The sequence below is a fragment of the Octodon degus genome, unplaced genomic scaffold (assembly GCF_000260255.1).
Source record: "Octodon degus isolate 3935 unplaced genomic scaffold, OctDeg1.0 scaffold00038, whole genome shotgun sequence".
NCBI lineage: Eukaryota > Metazoa > Chordata > Mammalia > Rodentia > Octodontidae > Octodon > Octodon degus.
Window position 1 is genome coordinate 10,171,488 of NW_004524614.1, and position 23,479 is coordinate 10,194,966.

At 38.9% G+C, this 23,479-nt stretch overlaps 1 protein-coding gene across 1 annotated transcript in view; it reads left to right on the forward strand.

Annotated features, from left to right (window-relative positions):
* The window catches only part of Brca2 (BRCA2, DNA repair associated), a 90,423-nt gene that overhangs the window by 65,384 nt on the left and 1,560 nt on the right, over positions 1-23,479 (forward strand). Inside the window, exons 17-25 of the mRNA XM_004631134.2 lie at positions 340-694; positions 3,315-3,470; positions 3,570-3,714; positions 4,724-4,845; positions 8,023-8,221; positions 8,446-8,609; positions 8,691-8,829; positions 21,346-21,590; positions 22,973-23,110. Of these exons, the coding sequence (XP_004631191.1) occupies positions 340-694; positions 3,315-3,470; positions 3,570-3,714; positions 4,724-4,845; positions 8,023-8,221; positions 8,446-8,609; positions 8,691-8,829; positions 21,346-21,590; positions 22,973-23,110 (1,663 nt within the window). The remainder of the gene's footprint in view (positions 1-339; positions 695-3,314; positions 3,471-3,569; positions 3,715-4,723; positions 4,846-8,022; positions 8,222-8,445; positions 8,610-8,690; positions 8,830-21,345; positions 21,591-22,972; positions 23,111-23,479) is intronic.

Here is a 23,479-nt window from a genome sequence, read left to right on the forward strand (position 1 = left end):
TTGTATAACGTTGATCTCTCACCATCTCCCTGCCCTCATGCAGCCGCTTATCTTGTTGTATAACGTTGTTCTCTCACCATCTCCCTGCCCTCACGCAGCCACTTGTCTTGCTTCCCTCTCCTCTGCTGTGTCTTTACTAATTTGATCCATTATTCATGAATTGCTAGCGCAGCTTTTTTCTCTTGACTTTTGTACTCATATTTTAACAATATAAAACAATGTCTTTCTAACTAAAACATTCTAGATTGCAGTATTTCTTTGATAACTTTTCTTAGCTATTTAGTAGCATTGAAATTGTAGAGGCACAATTCCTAATTTAGCATTTTAAAAAATTTTTAGATATGACATGGAAATTGATAGAAGCAGAAGATCAGCTATAAAGAAGATAACGGAAAGGGATGATACAGCTGCAAAAACACTTGTCCTCTGTGTTTCTGACATTGTTTCATCCAACATGAATACATCTGAAACCTTTAGCAATAGAACTAGTAGTTCAAATACCAAGAAAGTGGCCATTATCGAACTTACAGATGGGTGGTATGCTGTCAAAGCTCAGCTAGACCCTCCTCTGTCTGCTCTCATAAAGAATGGGAGACTGGGTGTGGGTCAGAAGATCATTGTCCATGGAGCAGAACTGGTGGGCTCTCCAGAAGCCTGTTCACCTCTTGAAGCCCCAGATTCTCTTATGTTAAAGGTAAATTAAATTACTGCATTTCTACATAAGATTCAGTCACTGATTCACTTAAATTTTCTTAACCAGTTTTAAATTAAAATTTTAAATTTACTTATGTCATTAATGATAATTTGATGATCTTTATGTAAGAGGCAGATTATTCAGTTAGTGGTGTTTTGGGGGAGAATCTGCTGCTAACTGACTGAATCTAACAACTTTGAAAAATATTTTTTGCAGCTTGATGCATTGCCGCACAATATTTATATAATGATGCTCCTCAACATATTATAATACCTGTATGACCTTTATTTCCATCTCAGAGACCCCCTAGACCTTTCGACATTCCTGCTTCAGTTCTGAAAAGTGATTATTTTCTTTGTGTGCTCCATAGTTACCATTCTAGAAATCCTTCTGTGTTAGAAGCCCTTTTCCCTCATTTCATGTCATCTGTCTAGACTGATTCCTTATTCTAGGAGCTCATAACAGGCATTCCTCAGTCCTGGCAAATGAATTCAGGACCTTTGTCTTTTTTTTCTGAGGTAGGGTGTTGTAAGTCACTGAGTGACCCATGCTGGGCTTGAATTTATAGTCCTCTATTTAGCCTCATGGAGTGCTGGGATTCTAGGGGTGCACCACCACTCTCAGCTCAAAGGCTTCTCGACAAAGACAACATGAAACTCTTTCAGATCTTATGGTATGGTTGGCTGAATATAAAATCCTAGGTTGAAAATATTCCTTTAGCGTTTTGAAGACATTTTCCTTATTAGCTTCTTGCTTCTACAATAGCTGTTATTATTAGGATAGCATATAACTAAGTTAATTATGTTTTTATTTTCAATCTTTCATTATATGGGGTAATTTTAAGGTTGTTCTTCATTCCCAGCATTCTGAAATTTCAAAGTAAAGAACTGTATTGCTTTTTAAAAAATCATTTAAACATTGTCCTGAATACTCAGTGGCATACATTCTAGAAATTGTGACCTTCATTGAGTTCTGGGATATTTTCTTGAAATGGTTCTTTGATAATTTTTTCTTTTCTTCTAAATTATCTGATATTTGGGCACTAGCCCTCCTAGGTGGGAGGTCTAATTTTGTGGTCTTTTGCTCCCCGTTTTCTACAATAGTTTGTTTTTGTCTTCTAATCCTTAAAGTGAATTTGTCTACTTGCATATTTTTCGAGAGGCCTCCTTTTTTATTTTTTAAATATTTTGTTGTTGTTGCATTTGATTTTTGTTTTATGGATATAATATCTTTGCATCTTTCTAAGGCTACTGACTAATATCTTTTTTTTTTTCCTGCTCCCTGCATTTCTTTTCTCTGTGAGAACCTCTTTTTCTCTTTGAGTCTCTGGTGGAGGAGCCTTGCCTCAGCTGGTTACTGCTAGCTGATCATACCTCTTCCAGTGAGGACCACCGGTACACTGACTAGAGTTCTGTGAAAAGAGGCTTGTCACAGTGGTGAGGTGGGGATTTGGGTCTTTAATAGACCTTCACATGCTAGTGACCTTTCCCTGAGCTGAGCAGACTACAGAAACTACTTGGGAGCCTCATAATCATTTCCTGGGTACTTTTAATAAAACTTCCATCCCTTGGCGCCGGGGAGATGGCTCAGTAGAATAAGTGCTAGCCTGGCAAGTGTAAGGGCCTGAGTTCACTCTCAGTTCCACAAAAAAAAAACCCTTCAGTCCCTCTTTCCCACTGCCTCTGCCAAGCGTTCAGAGTGCAGAGTGTGTGTGGTTCAGCCTCTCCAGAAAGTAAAGCCTCCTTCATTCTTTTTTAAGGGGACAGAGGGATAGCCACCTGGCTGTTGGGATAGAAAAGGAAATCTGGGGTTTTAACTGTTTGTACAAACTTCTTTTCTATTTTTTACTTCATTTCTCCTATTTTCTATTCCACATTGTGTTCCTGCCACCAGAGATACCTCTAACTTCTGGGTGTTTCTTTCAGTTTTTTTTGTGTCATATTGGTTCCTTACAAATAGCTTGATGCCTGAGTTACCTTGGCCAGGTTATGTAATTTACCTTATACATTAGTTTTATTATCTGTAAATTGGGGATAAGTCTCAGGAGTGTTGTGCAAATTAAATGTTAATAGATAGCACTTAACACCATGCCCCAGCCTCTGAGTAAGTGCTCTGTGAATACTTGTCCTTTTTATTACTTAGCATCATTTTCAAACTACTCTATCATTTACTTTCCTGATGTAATTTTAGTTTCTAAACCGTTGGTGATACCGCATCTTTTCTTGCCAATTCTAGTTGTTTCCCTAGGTTTTAGAGGAAACCTGGAGAAATGAATATATTTTAATCCAATATGCTTAAATGGAAGTCCATTCATCTATTTTCTAATAGAAATACATATTGATAAATATTAAATAAATTATTTATTAATTGTTAATACATAATTAAGGCTTTATATTAGTACAAATATTTTTCAAGTACTATATTTTGGAAATACATTTACTTTTATACAGTTTTTTAGTCACTTTCCTACCAATCATTTTTTTTTTCCTACCAATCTTTATGAGATTCTTAGGTGCAAATAATTTTCATTAGAAAGAAAGCATAAAAACCCTAATGAAAACGTTAATAGAATTGAGTATGTATTTAACTTCTCAAGCATTGTATTCATTTGTGTGTCCAGATATCTGCTAACAGTACTCGACCTGCTCGCTGGTGCACCAAGCTGGGGTTCTTTCGCGACCCTCGGCCATTCCCTCTCCGCCTGCCATCACTGTTCAGTGATGGAGGAAAGGTTGGTTGTGCTGATGTCATTGTGCAGAGAGTATACCCTGTACAGGTATGACAGTCGTGAAACTTACTCTGTATTTTTTTCTTTTGATGCAAATAATTTCAGTGTTCCCTTCCTACTGTTTTATTAATATAACACATTTTATAGTGGATGGAGAAGACATCATCCGGATTATACATATTTCGCAATGAAAGAGAAGAAGAAAAGGAAGCAGCAAAACATGCAGAGATCCAACAGAAGAAACTGGAAATCTTATTCACTAAAATTCAAGCAGAGTTTGAAGAGGATGAAGGTAAAATTAGTTAATTGTATATTAAGATTAATTATTTTTCATAGGAGAACAAAGTTTTAGAGGCTTCAAAGTTGTCTTGGAGTAATAAATACTTTTTAAAATTGTGTGAGTCTTGATTTTTTTTTAATTTTATTACACAGATACCCAAATAAATATTTAACTTACCCTAAATTATCATTGCCTTTTTTTCAAAGCACTGAGCATTTATATAATTTGTAATTGGCTTGAGCAGTAAAATATGACATACTCTCAGCATTTTTCAGGTTACATCTGGAATTAGGATTTATTGTCACTATGGCATCATTGTTTATAGTAAAAATCATAGTGTCTTTAAGTTAAAATGACATAGTTATATTTTTTCTATCTTCATTATTGTTGAAGATATGATGTTTCCATGTATTTTTGTCATGATTTTGTATATTATTTAAGTTCATAATATTTATAAATCTTAGAGAGATTGGACTTCCAAAATTATCACCAGCTCAGCCTAAGATGTTGCACACATCTATAATATCAGGACTCTAGGAAGCTGAGGCAGGAGGTTCACAAGTTCAACCTGAAAAACGTAGTGAGACCCTGTCTTAAAATAACGCAATATGAGTACCCTAAGTTCAATCCTCAGTACCACAGAAACAAAACAAAACACCACTGGCTCATACCATTTTCATAAATAAGTAAATAATAGAAGCCATTTACTTAATTCACAAGTTACTACTTTAAGTCTATATGACTTTTTTTTTTTTTTTTCTTTTTCTTTTTGTGGTACCAGGGATTGAACTCAGGACCTTGTACTTGCCAGGTAGGCACTTATGCCACTGAGCTATCTCCCCAGCCTGTGACATTTAAAAAAAAATAAAAACATTAGTTTACTGGTTTCAAATTTTTCAAGAAAACTTAGCAGGTACATTTTTTAAGAATTGATCTTCCCTCGTTAGGTGACATTTGCTTAGTTCTGTAGTTTTTGTTACATTTTTGGTTTAAATAATTAATGTTTCTTTTTTTTTCTTAGCAAATACAGCAAAATGGTGTGCATCATCACCTGCTCTAAAGAGACAGCAAGTGTGTGCTCTGCAGGATGGGGCAGAGCTTTATGAAGCGGTGAGACATGCACCAGACCCAGATTACCTAGAGGTGAGGGGATGGTGGGGCAGATGACTAGCCCTGCCTCTTCTTGGAAGATAGGAATGCTGTATCTTCTACAGGGGATGAGTACCATTCTGGAAGTTTCAAGAACTTCATATATTAAATAAATGTGCTTTAATTATTTTTTTTTAATTTTTTATTTATTTGTGTGTGTGTGTGTATGTGTGTGTGTGTGTCCAGCTCAGCCCACCAGGGGGCGGGGCGGGCTGGCACATGGTGCTGGGGGATTGAACTGCGGTCCCTGTGCTTTGCTAAGCTTGTTCTAAGTAGGTGCTTTTAGACCACTGAGCCATCTCACCAGCCCCAATAAATGTACTTTAAAATGCTGGCAAAACTTGTTGATTTTAAAGTAAAACAAGTAACTTCAAACAATGTCAAAATTTCCATATCTCTAGCTCTTTTTCAAGTCCTACCAAATTTATTTCATAAATATCTACCTAAAGGATGCTAGGAAAAGAAAATTTTAGAAGCACTAAACCATGTTAGAAATTGTAGAGCCTTTAGAATCATGGCTTTATCATTTGCTAGCTAAGCACATTGGGAATACAATAGCTATGTATAGCTTATTTTAATATCAACTTCTGTAGTGTATATAAAATATATAAAGCACTAATTACTATTATCAAAATATTCCATTAACTTAAATTTTTGACTCTTAAATATCTAAATTAATACAAATTCTAAGATTACTTTGTTGGAAGGGGGGAATATTTTAGGGAAACTACTGGTTGTTTATTGCATTCATTTTTTATTTACTTAATAACTTAATATAGTTCTAACTTTCTAAATAGCACCACTACAAAATAAACCATATTCCATCATAATGTGAACAGTACTTTTTTGAGTAATCTGAGCAGAATTCCTTCATGTTCTCAGATGTTACAGTTTGGGCTCTTCAGAGAATTGAGTCTAGTTTTAAATCCTCTGAGTATTGCTGCAAGTCTCTAAATCAAGGCTTTTTTTGTTGATGCTTATGGATTCTCTGAGTTACCATAAAGATAGTTTTAGTTTCACCTACAAAATTTTATAAAATATTTATCTGGCTGATCCTCTTTTACAGAATTTACTGATCTCTCAGGTTCTCATTTCTACCTTCTGTTTAATAAAAAACCTAAAAGTGGCTTTTCTGTAGAGCTTTAAGGATTTAATTGTATGACAGTTGAATTAGACAGTGTTATTATTGTAGTGCTTAGAGGAGAAAATAGCCATTAATTCCTTAAAAATCTGCTCGGCATGGTTGCACAAAGCTGTAATCCCAGCACTGTCAAAGACTAAGGCAGAAAGATGATGAGTTTAAACTTGGCCTGGCCAACTTGGCAAGATTGTTTCTCAAATTAATAAATAAAGGGGTTGGGGATGCAGCTCAGTGTGAAGGCCCTGGGTTTAATCCCTGGTAGTATAGCAAAAATAAAGAAAAAAATAGCCTTGTTTAAAAAATATATATATATTCAAACTAACAGTGCTGTAACTCTTCTGTTTGTTTGTTTGAGGAGACAGGGTCTTGCTCTTGTCATTTGGGTTAGCCTTGAGCTCACTATGTAGCCACTACACCAGGCCTGTATTGTAGGCCTTTGAAATGTAGGGTTTTTGTTTTGTTTTTTTAATTTGGGACAAGGTGTACAGGGTCTCACTACATAGATTGGACTAGTAGTGATCCTCCTGTTTTTCAGCCTCCCAAGCGCTGGGATTACAGGCACGCACCACCATGCCCAGTCTCAATTGCTGCCACAGCACCTCTGGGGGCAGGGCCAGCGCAGCACATCGGGGATCGAATCCCAGTCACTATGCTCGGCCGAAGCAGGCGCTTTAGTCCCCTGAGCCATCTGGCTGGCCCTAATGAAGGGTTTTTTAAAAAATGTGTGTATATAGTGAAGGTTATCAATGTATTTAGAATGACCTTTAGTGATATAAAGATTTTATAGCCTCTTCCAGATATTAAACTGGTGAATGTCATTTGTTTTTTTTTCCCCCCAGTAAGATTGAACTCAGGACCTTGCACTTGCCGGGCAGGCACTTATTCTACTGAGCCATCTCCCTGACCCTAAAACTGGAGAGGGTGTTTTTGTTGTTGTTTTTTTTTTTTTTTTTTTTTTTTTTTTTTTTTGGTAGCCCAGGCTGCCTTAAGGGCAGGTCTGCTGAGGTTGTGGAGCTGGGGATTGAACTACAGTCCCCTGCACCTGACTGACTCTGTCCGACAAGGCACTTGAAACAACTGAGCAAACCCACAAGCCACCTAGATGTTAAACTGTATATAACACCAGGCTAGTGTGTTACATATCTAGATTCCATTTCATATTATATTTTATTATTTGTTCATTTTCACTATATTGAGTAAAATTCCTAAGAGGTCCTGTTAGGAATTTGTGAGAGCAACTTGAGAAAAATTTGAGGCAAAAAGATGAAAGTGTCTGTATTACACATCTGTCTTCAGTCATATCTACTATTCCACAGAGTTCATGCAATTATCCTTTAGAATGAGACCTTCTCCAGTGTGGCTGTGCAGTATTGCTGTCCCTGTGCCTCAGTTTCATCAGCTGTGAAATGTGATAGTGCCTATCTCAGAGAGCTGTTGTGAGGATTAAATGAATCAGTAGTTTCCACACACAGATCCATGCCTCAGATATTGTAGTTAGCCATTAATAATGCGGATGGTGGCAGTTGATTAAAGTACACTTATAATTGGGGGATTTCTCCCCAAGGGAAATTAATTTTTCAGAAGAATTAATAAACAGTTTGAAGCTCTTGAGAATATTACATGATAAACTGAGTACATTAATCTCTGCCTTTAAAGTGAACTCAAAGGGCCGGCCAAATAGCTCAGCAGCAGCGAATTAAAGTGCCTGTAAGCAGGCATAGGGGCTGGGGGTTCAATCCCCAGGCCTGCTGTGCTAGCCCTGCCCCTGGGGCACACTGAGACTGCAGTTGAGACGGCATGGTGCTGTGTGCCTGTAATCCCAGCTCTTGGGAGACTAAGCAGGCAGATCACTACGAGTCCAATCTAGTAGTGAGACCCTGAACACCCTGTAGACCCTTCCCTAAAAATACAAAAAAAAAAAAAAAAAGTGAACTCATATCTGCTGTATTATATTCCTAATTAAAGCAACCTAGTAATAATAGATGGACTTTCTGTTTTGTTTTTTCTTTCACTATTTTAAATGGTCACAGGGTTGTTTCAGTGAAGAGCAGATAAGAGTGTTGAACAATTACCGACAGATGTTGAATGACAAGAGACAGGCGCAGATCCAGGTGGAGTTCAGGAAGGCCATGGAATCTGCTGAGCAGGAGGACCTGGGCCTATCAAGGGACGTCACAACTGTGTGGAAGTTGCGTGTTGTAAGCTATGAGAGGACAGAAAGTTATTCAGGTTTGTATGCAAATGTTTTATCAGTATTTTTTAAAATGAAATTAATTTTAAAAGGTTACAGTTAGTAAGTAAAGTATAATGTATATCAGAGGGACAAAATGGGCACCACTGCTCACAGTCATAACAAAATCCTTCCATTTTTATTGTTGTCTGTGCTTATTTTTAAGAGTTGCAATGATTACCAGTTCTTCCTGCTGTTATCTTCCATTTCTTTCTCTAAACAGTTATATTGAATATATGGCGACCATCATCAGATTTATATTCACTCTTAACAGAGGGAAGGAGATACAGAATTTATCATCTTGCAGCGTCACAATCTAAAAGCAAATCTGAAAAAGCCAGTATACAGTTAACAGCAACAAAAAAAACTCAATATCAACAATTAACGGTACAAAACTTTTATTATATTTCAATTTAATGAGTAAATTTTATTTCATACTTTGTATATACTGATTTTTGTTTTCTGTAGGCTTCAGATGAAATATTATCCCAAGTCTATCACCCAAGGGAGGCCCTTTGCTTCAACAGACTGTTAGATCCAGACTTTCAGCCGTCTTGTTCTGAGGTGGACCTCATTGGATTTGTAATTTCTGTTGTGAAAAAAAAAGGTAACTCACAGAGCATTTCAGTGTAGCTTCTTACAGAATTATATGAAAAGCACTCTTATAAACTGTTCCTAGTGATTAGAGCAGCCAGTTATCACTCACTGTGTAGTTCATATTGGCCTTGGACTCACTCAGCATGTAGCCCTAGGCTTGCCTCAAACTCACAGTGTTCCTCCTGCCTCAGCCTCTTGAATGCTGGGATAACAGACATGCATTACCCCACCTGGCTATGCTATTTAATTTTTTAAAATGTTTGCAGCAGACTAGTAATTGCTATCAAATAATTATAATCTCAGTAAACTGAGCATTCAGACTTCTAACTTATTCAGCTTTTACATTTTTGCCTTTATCTGATTGCTTCCATTTCTTTTTTTCTATCTTCATTCACTAGGATTATATCCAGCCTTTATGTCCTTTATTCACCCTATTTGTCTGTCTTTTTTTCTTATATTTATTTGTTTGTTTGTATTTCAGGGAATACAGGTGTTCAGAGTCTCACAACTAGATCAGACTTGTAGTGATCCATCTGTTTACAGCCTCCCAAGAGCTGGCATTATAGGTGTGCGCCACCACACCCAGTCTCAGTTGCCATCTCAGCAGGCCAGGGGCCAGCACAGCAGGCCCCGGGGATCAAACCCCCAGCCCCTGTGCCTGCTTGCAGGTGCTTTAATCCACTGAGCTATTTGGCCTGCCCTTGTCTGTGTCTTTTTCCTTGTTAAATTTCCCTTATATCTGTCCCACTGTGAAGATGTGTTTTTGTGTTTCTTTGGCCCTGTATTCTCCTTTGTTTCATCTTGTAGAACTACTTACCATCTCTTGTTCAACTTTTTATTGACTGTGTGCTCTTAAGTTCAGTAGCTCGAATCAGCTGTGAAGAATTTAGAAGTTTTCTATTAACTTTTGTTTTCTTAGGGGTTGCACTCTGTCTTTATCAATGTCTTTCCATCCCGCCCCCAGGCTCACCACAGAGGACACCTCTGGGCTGCCATAGGTGCTTTGTTTTCTTCATGTGTTTTGTTTAGTTAGTTGCGTTTTGCTGCTGTAAGGATTTTTTTTTTTTCTTATACCGCTACATTGTTGTCATATCAATTCATTTTTTTAGTTTTTGACAGTTTATTTTATTTTATTTTTTTCCATAATTTTATTGAGAAACAAATAGCAATGAGATAGTTTCAAACCAAATTGGCAGGACAGTTTCAATAATTAACACATTACATACATTCTTCCTAGTGGTTAATTGCTGTACAAGATGTAGACTTGATATCCTATTTACAAACACCATTAGAGCAAATCCCTCTATTCATTAAGAGAATGTAACTATATATCTATCCTAACCACTTTGAATACACAGATACAAAATGGACATTCATCTGTATCCCCTTTTTTTGTTAAGTTGCATCATTTTAAATATAGGTGTGTAAACTCAGCAAAATATTCTAAAAGAGTTCAGTAGTTCATAATAGTATTGGGTCTTCCGCTTGACTGGCAATGTCAGAAAATGTTGACCTGAGTCCCCTATAGCTCAACATAACACCATGGCTTTACTTCTTTTTTTTTTTTTTTTTTTTTTTTTTAAACCCATTTTTTTTAACATTTATTTAGTGTGTGTGTGTGTGTGTGTGTGTGTGTGTGTGTGTGTGTGGCCAGCTCAGCCCACCAGGGGGCGGGGCTGGCTGGCATGTGGTGCTGGGGGATCGAACCGCGGTCCCTGTGCTTTGCCAAGCTTGTTCCAAGTAGGTGCTTTAGACCACTGAGCCATCTCGCCAGCCCATGGCTTTATTTCTTATACTTCGTTTTTATACTTTTCTGCTGGATGGTAAAGCAGGTAAAGCAGGACCTATGCAGCAAGAGTTGTAGCTTTTGGGTCTGATAAGGTCGATGAAATCCCCTCAGGATTTATCTTGAGATCCTGTACCTCAGATTGTAGAACCTTTGTCAGTGTCAGCCATGTGGATGAGTCACAGCCATTACTTGGTCAATGTGCTCTCTGTGAAAGCCTGAGTACTTTCATCTTGATCATGCTGTGCCTCCCCCCGTACATCTTGGTGGTGTTACAGGGTGAGTAGCTTTGATTCATTATTCAGTCAGTACTTACTGAATGACTGTTATGTGCCAGGCACTGTTCTACTCCTGGGTGCATAAGCAGTGAGCACACAGACAAGAGTTCCTATCAGGGAGCTGGCATTATGGCATATGGTGAGAGACTACCGCAAACCAAGTAAGTAACATCTGTACTTTCCTTTGTGATCAATAAGGGAAAAAATAAAGTAGAGAAAAAGAGTTGGTGTCAGAGGAAAGAAAATGTAACGTTAGCAGAGAGAGCAGGAAAGAGTTCATGAGAGTTTTATATTTTCATGTAAGTTCAAGGAAGTGAGGGATGGGGCCTGTGGCACCTGGGAGAGAACATCCACACAATTGCAAAGGCCACGGCGTAACAGTGCCTACTGCCAGTATCGGTCAGAAGAGAGGCTGTGAAGGACCAGGCCATATGGAGGTCCTTGTTAGACTTTAACTGTTACTGTGAGAGTGAAAAGGAGCCACAGGAAGTTTCAAGTAGCAAAGGAACAGGGTCTGAGAGATTTTCACAGGATCACTTAGACTGCTAGGTAAAGAAAATCCTGTAGGAAAGGTGAAGGTGCAAAGAAGGAAACCAGTGGGAGACTGTTATAAGAGGTTATATAAGAGATGGTAATTACCCAGACAAAAGCAGTAGGTGTGGCACGAAGCAATACAATTATGGTTACATTTTGAAGGTAGAAGGACAGCGCATGATGGTCTCAGCAGCTGCAAAAATGGAGTTGTCATTTACTGAGAAGGAAAGACTATCAAAAAAGATTTGTGGAGAAAGTCAGGAACTGTTTTAGGTACTGTTTTTGCGTGCTTATTAGGCATCTAAGTAGAGGTGTCTACCTGATGGTTGAGTAGGAATTTGTTTGGGGAATGGTCTGAGGTAGAGAAACACTTGGAAGTCGTAACATACAGGTGATATTTGAAGCCGTGGGCTGAATGAGGTCACTTTTACTGTGGGAGGAGAGCAGAGCACTAAAGCCTGATTTGAGCAATGTAGAGCCTTAGGTAGCATGAGAGATGAGCAAAAATAGGTAAAATATTTGGGTGTAGATGCAAGTGGAAGAGTTGATGGAAAGGGGACATTTTGGCAGACTTCCGTTTGCTTATTGCCTCAGTGAAGCAGGGAGCAGAGACAACTCAAGAATGTAGGAAAGACTAGTGTAGGTTTCATAATAAAGGAAATATAGTCCTTGCCCCAAGAAGTAGCAGAGTGACTGTTCCAGCTGCATATACCGTGACTGCCCTGGCTCACTAGGGGTTGATATTCGTAAATGTGTGGTTGTTATGGTTTGTGTATAGGTGTCCCCCCAAAGCCTCATACAGTCATTGCGTAGCTTCTGGAGTGTGTGATTGATTACTGTGGGTGTGGATGCTGCACCTGCCCTGGGGCAGGTAGTTTGCATTACAGTGTAAGGTGGAAAGAGAAGCTAGTGGCTTGAGCTGCTGCCGCTCCTCCTTTTGTGCTCTTGCTCTTTGCTACCGCCAGGAAAGGTTGCTTTCTGCTGTGTGCCTTGCTGCCTTGGAGCCAGCTGAATATGGACTGAAACCTCCAGTAACTGTGAGCTAAATAAACCTTTCCTTCCTTCATTTTGGGTGTCGGGTATTTGTCCCAGCAATGAGAGAAGAGTAGCAAAGACAGTGGTGCTTTTCTAGCTACATTAACTTGCAGTTAAGAAGGGTTGTAGTTTAGCATAGTGAGTAAGTAACACAAACAAGAAAAGTGAACAGTGAATGATGAGCTAAAATCAAGAATGAAATGAGTGCCCAGGGATGTGCAGGATTCGAAGTTGACTCTCTCTAGGGTGAGTGAGCAACACCAAGAGCAAGGACACCTACCCTACCCCAGAGATCAGTAGTGAGAGATCTGTGGGGACAGCTGTGCCACCAGATGAGAGCCTGGCCTCCATTTCAGCAAAGCAAGTAAGAGCAGCTACTGGCAAGGTCAGGGGTAGGGGAGGTGCACTGAACCCAGAGGGCCCAGCTGAAGATTCCTGGAGGCGGGAGATGGGTGCTGGTGTGGGGAGTGGCTGTGTGGCAGCTCCCTGGAGAGCACCTCAAGGGATATGAGGTCAGTGAGAGCCTGGGTTTTTGTAGAGGCTCACTTGAGCTTAGGTCCATGGTCCTGAAGCAGGTGGTATGAAGCGAGGGGAGAGAAGAGAAAGAGGAGCCCTGCCACAACCCATGTGATTCTTGGCTACTTTCGTTTTTACTTAAGAAATACCTGTATATTTCCTCTTCAATTATAGTACAGGCCCGTTTGCATCCACTCTATTCCTTATCCACAGAGGACATTGTCTTAAAGTTTGAGATGATTTTCCCCACTTCAGCAAGTAACCCAGTGTACTAATTGAAATGCTAGAACATTCCTCATTTGCAGTTTTTTACTTCCTTTTTTTAACAAATGTAATTTGATGTTACATGATAAAGAAAAGAAAATATATTAGGAAGTTTCCAAGTGTCATCATACAGGGTTGGGGATATAGTGCAGTGGCACAGTGCCTGCCTGGCAAGTACAAAGTCCTGAGTTTGATTCCTGGTACCAAAGAAAAGAAGTAGCACCTTACACTGGATAGTCACCCAGGTCTAATCAAGATGCTTCTTGGTTTAAAATCTTCGGTGGATTCTGTGCCCTAAAAAACTCTCCAACCTTCTTTGTTACTTAAATACCACCCCTCAGATGAAATGTACAATTTTACATTCCTGACACAGTGTGACATTTAACCCATTCTACCTTTAAAGTGTTCTTCAGTAGCTTAGAATACCTTTTTGTTCTCTCCCTCTTGTGAAACATTTTCCCCACCTTTTATTCACCTCAAACCTCACTCCCTGGCAGAATAATATAGCCTGATTGCAGTTTATGTTTGGCTGTTTCAGCACTTACCATGTGGTTCATGGTCCAACCTCTTCACTTCTCAATCTCCCATCATCAAAAATGATATATCTCAGAGGACGACTGTTTTAATTTCTTTCTACCTCTTAATCTTAGGCAGCATCTCCTGTGGTCCTTATGGGAATGCTGTTCATTTACATTGTCATTTTCATCCCACTTCAAAGATAAGGAAATTCTCATTCAGAGAGCTAACCCAGCCCACCCAGGTCACAGTTCTGTGAATGTATTTGGACTTGTACTCAGAGGTTCTTAAACTTCATTCTGCCAAAACAAAGCCAAATGCAACGTTTGAGTGTTGGTCATAAAATGGGAACTTCACTATATTTTCAAGGTAACATTGTATTACTAGATTACAGAAATGTGATACAGAATGAACTGAGATCATTTCTTATGTTGGGTTCTTGGGAAAATAGAGTCAGCTTTCACACAGGAGATTGACTGGCAGGTACCCTCAGAAGCAGCACAGAGGAAGCAAAGGTAGCAGACATGGGTGGAGAGAGAATGATTCAGCCCGTGGAGAATCAAAACAGGATGTGAAGGCTGGAGGCCAGTCACTGCATGCTCACTTCCTTTGCGGAGTGGTGACTTAGGCAGGACAACGCTGCTCCCTGAGTGCAAGCCCAGGAAGGAGTGGAGCATGTGCTTTGATCCTGTGCAAGAGCCTGTGCCAGTGCCTGGCACCCAGTCCAGGTGGATGCGCTGATGGTGCTGCTACATGTTAAGTGCTTAGTTTCATCTACACATTGGTTATTCAGGAGGGTGTTCCTTAATTTCCATGTGTTCATGGAATTTTGCAGTTTCTTTTGACATTAATTTCCAATTTCAGTTCTTTTGCATGTACTTGATGATATTCTATAGGCTAGTATATGGTGTTTTTGGCGAACATTCCATATGCAGCTAGAAGAATGTGTATTCTGATGTTGCTGGGTGAAACACTATAAGCATCTAAGTCCATTTCTTCACAGGTTTGGTTCAGTTCTGATATCTTTGCTGGTTTTTGCCTGGTTGACCTATCTATGTGTGACTGTGGGATATTAAGGTCACCCATTACAGTGTCATTGCTCATTTAATTTTTCATGTTTATTAATATTTATCTTATATAGTTGGGTGTTTCCGTATTTGGTGCATACATATTCGTGATTGTTTACCTCCTCTCAAAGGTTTCCCCTAACAAATATTTAGTGACCTTCTTTATCTCTTGATTATTCTTAGTTTGAAGTTCACATTGTCTGTAAATAAGATACCTGTGCTTATTTCTGGTTTCCTGTTCCACAGAGCTTTGTTTTCCATCCTTTGACTTTTAGTATGAATTCCTTTTTGAGTTTGAGTTTAATGTTTTCCTTGTATACAGCATGTTGCTGAATCTTGTTCCTTGATCTACTCTGTCAGTGTATTTCTTTTGATTAGTGAATTGAGGCCTTTTAAATTAAGAGTTACAGGGGCCGGGGAGATACCTCAGTGTAATAAGTGCTTGCCTGGCAAGCGCAAGGTCCTGAGTTTGATCCCTGGTACCACCAAAAAATAAAAAATTAAAATTAAAAATAAATTAATGGTTATGATTGCTATAAATTGGCTTATATTTGTTATGTTATTTTCCTGCTCTTGGTTCCCTGCTCTTCCCCCTCTGTTTAATTGCTTGCCCTGCTTGGTGGTTGCTTTCAGTTGTTCTTGGAATTGTGGTCATTTTTATCTCTATCTAGAATATGTCTTAGTACTCTTTGTAGTGTTGGTTTGGTAGTCATGAATTTCTTCACCTGTTGTCTGTCAGGGAAGTATCTTATTTCTTCATTCATTTTGAAAGTTTTACAGGGTACATCAATCTGGGTTGGAAGTTGTTTTCTTTCAGGATTTGAAATACTTCACTGCAAGCTCTTCTTGATTTGAGATTTGTGTTGAGCAGTCTGCTTTGATTCTGATGGGCTTCCCTTTATAGGTAGGTGATCTGTTTCCTTTCACAGCTTTCAAAAGTTTGTTTTTGTGTTGAGTTTCTGGGATCTTGATTATTACGTGTATAGGTGTAGATTTATTTTGGTTATGGCAAATTAGAGTTCTATGTGTCTCATTTATCTGTAAGTCAGATTCTTCTCCCATACTTGAGAAATATTCTATTACTTCTGCAAAAGTTTTTTTTATGTCATTTGTGTTGACTTTTTCTTTAACATCAGTTAGTATTTTTTGTGTAATTTTACAGCTATTGTATTATTTCCTGATCCTTTGTTATTTTCAAGATAACTTTCCTTTCATGATCACTAGCCACAATTCTGTCTTCAGCGTCTTTTAAAAGTCTGTCTTGTTTCTTCTTTTCATTTTTTCCTAAAGTGATTTACCTTTTTTTTTTTTTTTTTTGCGGAACCAGGGATTGAACTCAGGCCCTTGCACTTGCTAGGGAAGCGCTTATTCCACTGAGCCATCTCGTCGGCCCCTTCCATTTATTTCGATACATCTTTTCCCATGGTGATTTACAGGATCTTCAAGTCAATATAAATATTTTATAAAATATTTGAATATTTGGGTATACACTTGCATAATACCTCAGCAGTGTCTTTCAGCAAGAAAAACACTGAAGATTAAAGACTAGACACAGGCTGGGGAGATAGCTCAGTAGAATAAGTGCTTGCCTGGCAAGCGCAAGGGCCTGAGTTCAATCCCTAGTTCTGCCAAAAAAAAATAAGGACTAGACACAATTACTAGGTACAGTAAAAATCTGCTGAAAATATTTCTGAGGTAAGAAGGCACCACATACCTGTTCAACTAAGAAAACCACCCTTACAACCCAGGATTTTATTATGTAGGACCTAGAACACTTAAGCTGCCAATTGGGTGCTGAATGGCAGAACAGCATCCCCAGTTTATGCCCTGAACTCATAGGGAATGGGTTCTAACAACTCAGGCTCCTTCCCATTGGTCCTCACAACGTGTGCTTCTCAGAGAGGGGCAGGCTGACACTTGAGTTGAACCCAGGTATCTTTCTCTTTGGCTTTCTTCTTTTTCTGATCCTTTTCCTTGACGTGTTTCAGGAAGCTATCATGACTTTTTGAGTGTTTAATATGCTCAATATGCACATTAATCCTCTTGGCAAGTATCTTGCCCTTAACTTGCTTGTTTACAACAGTGCCATCAGCATGCTGGGTAATATTGTAGACTCTTCCCGTTTTGCCATGGTAACATTTGTGAGGCATTCCTTTTTGCACAGTACCCATTCCCTTAATGTCAACAATATCACCCTTTTTGTAGATTCGTATGTATGTGGCCAAAAGAACAGCCTCATAGTTTCTAAAAGGCCTGGAGAACATATACTGGTTCCTTACTTCTTGCCCTTTGTGTTAGTCATTTTAGCAAATTATTAGAAGATAGTGGTTCTGGCCGAAAGGCTGTCTTCAGTTTCATTTAAGCAGTTTTGCCAGCTTCCAGTGAAATTTTTAATTTCGTGGATATCTATTTGAATCTGTCTTGTGTATTGTGTTTTTTTTGGTTTTTTGGTTTTTTTTTTTTTTTTTTTTTGTGGAACCGGGGATTGAACTCAGGCCCTTGCGCTTGCCAGGGAAGCGCTTTATTCCACTGAACCATCTCCCCGGCCCCTATTGTGTTTCTTTTGTAAATTGATCATTTATGGTTTCCATCTTTTTCCTATCAGTTTTTTTTAAATCTATCTCTACTGTAGACTTGCTGAGGAATTCATGTAAAATGTTGACATTTCTTTTTTTACCTGAGAGATAATATCTGACTTCCTTTATAGCCTCATGGATTTGTTTCTTTCCTTTACTTGCTGTCATTTCAGAAATTTCAGATGCGTATCTTCCATCTTCCTCTATCTCATTGTCTCCTGGACTTGTGCAAGGTGGGCTGGAGGTCTGAGGTTCCATTTTGCTTCTGCATCTTGTTATTTTCTATTTCAGAAGTTTGGGGGTTTTTTGTTTGTTTATCCTTGTAAGTTTTTTAGTAAGTAGCTTCATCACTGGTATCAAGGCTTCTCTGGCAAGGTTTGTTCTTCAGGGATCTCTTCTTGTGTAGGTTCTTGGTTTGTTTCTATTCCAAGATCCCACCTTTCCAGTTAGAGTGAAATGTTTGCATCTCTCTGGCTCAGTCCCCAGGCCGTTGGTGCTGGAGTGTGGTAAGGTTATTGCCCCAGAACTTCCCGGCATTATTACAGAAAAGAGAACAACTGATTATAACAGATGTGACATCCCAGCTAAAGTCGTATAATTAAGGGCCAGCCAGATAGCTCAACAGATTAAAGCACCTGTTTAGGCAGATGCAGGGCCTGGGGTTTGATCCCAGGCCTACCACACCAGCCCCACCCCGAGGGTATGCTGAGATGGCGATTGAGACTGGGCGTGGTAGCATGCATCTGTAATCCCAGCACTTGGGAGGGTATAAACAGGAGAATTAACTACAAGTCCGATCTAGTAGTCAGACCCTGAAAATCCTGTAGACCCTTCCCTAAAATACAGGGGGGAAAAAATAAATAAATAAATAAATAAATAAATACTTTCTTTAAAAATAAAGTAGTATAATTAGCAATAACAGTCATTTAGCACAGATTGGAAAATGACAAATTGTGGTATTAATTTTGTACCTTAAATCATAAGAACAAAATCCACAGTTATACAACTAAACCGATTGTGAATTGGGAACTTGTATGTGAAGTATTTCCCCTTCGTAGAGTGGTTTTACCCTGTGGTGGGGAAATTTAAGAAGATGGTGGAGATAACTGAAAAATAAAGTAGAAGCCAGACTTGAGGATGAAGGGTGATGATGCAATTTCTGGAAAACTAGAGAAGAGGACAGAAGAGAAAAATAAAGGACTAAACAAAGGATTATTGAAGTTGATCAGAAAAATTAGATTATTTACTCACATGAAAATATTAAATCTTGAGAGGCAGTGAGGAAATGAAAGAAGACAAATAGAACAAAAATGTAGTTAAAAGACAAAAAATAGGAAACAAAAACCAGCAAAAAAGAAAGACAAAATAAAATTTAAAAGAAAAATGATTCCTCTGGAAAGGAAAGGAAAACAAAAAACAAAACTGACTGATCAACAGGGAGGGAGCAGTTAGTGTCCTCAGAATTGGCTGCTAGACTGTAGCGTCTTGTTTGGAGGAAGGCCGAAGAAGCAGACCTTAGATCCCTTAGATCCCTTAGATCCCACCATATATCCTGTGTGGCTTGACTTAGTCGCACTATTTCAGTGTAACCTTTTTTTCTTAAGATTCCAAGTGTGGCAGGCAGGTGGGCTGAGTGGCTGTTTTTATAAAGTCTTTTATCTGTGTTTTGATCTATTAGTTTCATATTTCAAGTGGATTTTAGTTTCAGGGTTTTTATCCCTCCCCTTCCAGATACCTATATTTTAGTTAATTTCTCTTGAGTAGCTTTGAATGAGGCTCCTCTTCTACTCAGCCTGTTGCCAGATCTGATACTTTTCTTATTTTATTTTCATGAAGATTTATTATCAACATTTTAAAGGTGTTACATATTTTTAAAATTCTTCCAATTGTTACCATTTTTACACAGTGCTTTAATTAAAGAAATGAAGGGGCCTGCCCATTAGCTCAGGTGTTCAAGTGCCTGCTGAAACAAAGCAGGCTCAGGATGCTGTGGTTCCATCTCCTCATACTCAAGCCAAACCAGACCTGCCCTAAAGGCATCCTGAGCGGCACCATCCCCCCCAAAAAAATTTTTTTTAATGAAAAAATTAGTCCCTACCCTCCTACTGGAGATTGAACCTAGGGCCTTCACACTGAGCTACAGTCCCAGCCCTTTTATTTTTTATATTAAGTATCTCAATCTAACAGTTGTTTGTTTGTGTGTGGTACCAGGGATCAAACTGGGGACCTCTTGCTTGCTTATGATGCTGAGCTATCTCCCTGACCCTCAGTCCAGCAGTTCTTCAGTGGCTTTTTGTTTTTCAGGCCTGTGACACTTGAATGTGTTGAGCATTATCTTGTAGAACCTCCCTCAAGTTGGGTTTGTCTGATGTTTTTCTCATGGCTGGAATGAAGCAGTGCGTTTGGGGCGAGATTGCTGTTGAAATGCTGCTGCATCCTTCATACAACAGGTCAAAGCCTGTATGTTGCTGTTTTTCTGTTGGTACTGGTGACCAAATGGTTAAGGTGCTGTCAGGTCCTATAAAATAATTGCCTTTACCTTTGTAATGAATAAAATATCTTATGGGAAAGAGACTATAAAAGTCCCATTTAACCGCAGATTTTTTGCTCCTTAGTTTTAACATCTTTCAATCGATTTTTCATTCGACCATTATTACTGTAGTATTTTCCTAGTGGTCATTCCTTTTTTTCTCTCATTTATTCTGCATGATTTAGAATTCATTGGAATTCTGAAAGGAAGTGCTATATTTTCTCTAGCTTACTTACGTCGTTATTGATTTAGAAATATTTATCGTGTTCTGTGGATTAAAATCCATTACCTGAGCCAGGCATGCTGGCACAGGCCTATAATTTCAGCACACAGGAGGCAGAGGAAGGAGGATGGTTGGTAGTTTGAGACCAGCCTGGGCTACAGAGTGAGCTCAAGGCAGCCTGAATTGCATAGCGAGACCCTGTCTTAAAAGATTAAATAAAATGAAATCCATTACCTTCATTGTGCTCACACTGCTCCATGTGTGGGCGTGGGAGCCCTAAAGGTTGACATTTGTGTTTCAGCAAGCTTCCTTTGGTTTTTGAGTCCTTCCTTCTGCAGCACAGTATGTCCCAGGTTCATTTTACATGTTCTCTGCCCAAAACCTGGGGACAACGCCTTCTCTAAGGCACTTCGCTTACTTTTTAGCAGAATAATGGCATTTAAAGTAAGATCTATGACTACTTGGAAGGATCAGAGCTATATGAATGTACTCCAGAGTGTCACTTCTCTTGAAGGCTGCTACCCCAGTCTTAGTCCTCCATTTTTCCTGCCACACCCTGTTCCTTTAGTTTCTAGTTTAGGCTGCTTGTAATACTTTTGCTCAAATAGGCACGTTTTTCTTTTATATTTCCTTCTATGCAGGAAAACATAATCTAGCCTTTCTTTTATCCTTTTCATCTCTCAGTTAGCACAATGTGTTAGAAATCAATTGGGTAGAGTTTTTCATTTTTATAGCTGCTGTTGGGGATATATCTGCAGAGTGAAATACTAGCAGCAGGGTTGTAGAGTACAAAGGTAAATGTCTATGCCACTCAGTGAGGCATTGCCAGATTTTTTTTCCAGATTTTTTTTGCAGATCCTCCCAACTTCAATGGTATGAGCATACCTCATCATCATGATCTCAGGCACAATATGTTGGCATGGAAATTTACCATAATCTGATCTGTTACCTTAAGCAACAGACATTTTGTAAATCCCAGGTCTTCTCTGAACTAGTTATTTGATTTATTTTTACCATGCATACCTACTAAAACAAGTAAACCAGGCATGGTGGCACATACTTGTAGTCTCGGCACTTGGGAGGCTGAGGCAGGAGGATTGCTGCAAGTGCAAGGCCAGCCTGAACTACCTAGTGAGACCATCTCAAAGTAAAATAAAATACAAGAGTATTTTTAAATTATTAACTTTTTTTTTCATTCTAGGTCTCACTCCTATAGTCTATCTGACAGATGAATGCTATAATTTTTTGGCAATAAAATTTTGGATAGATCTTAATGAAGATATTGTTAAACATCACATGTTAATTGCTGCAAGCAACCTCCAGTGGCGACCAGAATCCTACTCTGCAATTCCTACTTTATTTGCTGTAGATTTTTCCATGTTTTCTGCCAGTCCAAAAGAGGGTCACTTTCAAGAAAGATTCAACAAGATGAAAAATATTGTTGAGGTAAAACTGTTTTTCATCATCATGATATAGTTTGGTGTTTTCCTACTTTGACAGAATCAAGAAATAGCTTAAGTTGGCTAGTTGTGGTAGTAAATAAAGGTGAAGTTTCGTCATCTGTCAGTTGCCTAGGAGATAAGGGAATAAGGGGATGACAGCTGTCAGCTTGAACAGAATGACTTGAAGGAAATTAGGTTAAGAGAAATTGTGAAAAGGACAGTCAGAGATACAGACCATGGAAGCAAACTTGAGTATGAGAAACAAGAGTATGAGTCACCTGTGGCTAACAGCAGTTGGCAGTGTTATTAGTTGTAAGCTAGTAGGAATATCTAATATCTTGTAACATTTATGCCTCTTTGATTTGAATGAATATATTATTAATCTTAAATAGAATACACTAAAATTATTTGCCTTGGATTACACATACACATTTTCATATATATATATATATATATATATATATATATTTGTGCTCCCAGGGTTTTGGGGGTTTTTATCCTCTATTTATTTATTTGGTACAGGGTCTTGCTATGCAGCTTGGACTTACAGTGAAGCCTCCTGTCTCAGCCTCCCCAGTGCTGGGATTACAGGGGTGTGACCACGCCCAGTTTCAGTGACCAGCACAACATGTGGTACCGGGGACCAAACCTGGCTCCTTGCACTTGCCAGGCAGGTGCTTAGAACACCAAGCTATCTCCCCAGACCCCATGCCCCATGTTTTTAAAGCTTGGCTCAGAGCTATGAGGTTACACGATGAAGTTAGCATCTGGGGATGTAGCTCAGGGGCACAGCACCTGCCTGGCAAACGTGAGGTCCTGAGTTCAATTCCTAGTACCCAAAACAAAAAATTTTATCTATACACACGATGAAGTTAGCTGCTCTTTGTCAACTTGCTCATATTTCACCAGTTGTGGCTCCTTAAAGACCAGTTCTGTGTAGATCAACCTTTATATTTGAGTTAATACATGGGACAAATGTGATGTGTGAGGCAGTTCTTTGATTTTAATGCCCTACAAAGCACTCCAGGACTGTGATGGCTTCCTGCTATTAGATAGTACATGGAACTAGCATGTAAGCCCCAGTCTTACTCATATCATGATACCTTGCCATTTGGCCAGATGACTGGAGAAATCTCTTACATCTCTTTCCTTCACACATACAATCCCCCTACTCCTCCTTCCTCAGCACCTTCCTCCAGCTAGGTTCCCCTAAATCAGTGGTGTTAGTTTTGCATTTCTGCATTGGCATGTTTGACAGCTGCTGTCAACTTCAGAATATCTCATTTGTTCTATCTAAATGTTTTAATTCTAATCTTAAAGAAGTACTACCTGAAAACATGTATGTGGTTGCAACTTACAAAGGCAGTTTTCCAATTATTTTCTTAGGATTTTGACACATTTTGCAATGATGCAGCAAAGAAGCTCACACAGTTGCTCAGTGTACCTGATCCCAGGTGGCCCACCCCGTCCAAAGACTGCACAACAGCACCACACACTGCTCAGATCACTGGGACCAAGAGCCTGGTAAGTTAATGTAAATTTAAGAAATGTTACATATGGAGGAAACAAGTATAGTATGCAGTTAGCAAACATGGTAAATTTATCACCTGGTAAAATGTGATAAATTAATTAGAAGTGGTGGTTAGTTGTTATGTAGCTACTATAGGTTATAATATTTGGAAACTGTATCTTATTTATAGAAGCAAGAATGTAAGCCCTTGAGGACACACTTTACAACAAATGCTTTCCCTTTTAGCCGTCTAAATACACATGATTGAAAAATCCTTTTTTGCCTATTGCTTTTTTCCATTCCATTGGAGTTGAGTTTTACTCATTAAATCACAGAGGATTTAGGGCTGAGGATGTATCTCAGTGGCACAGCACCTGCATAGC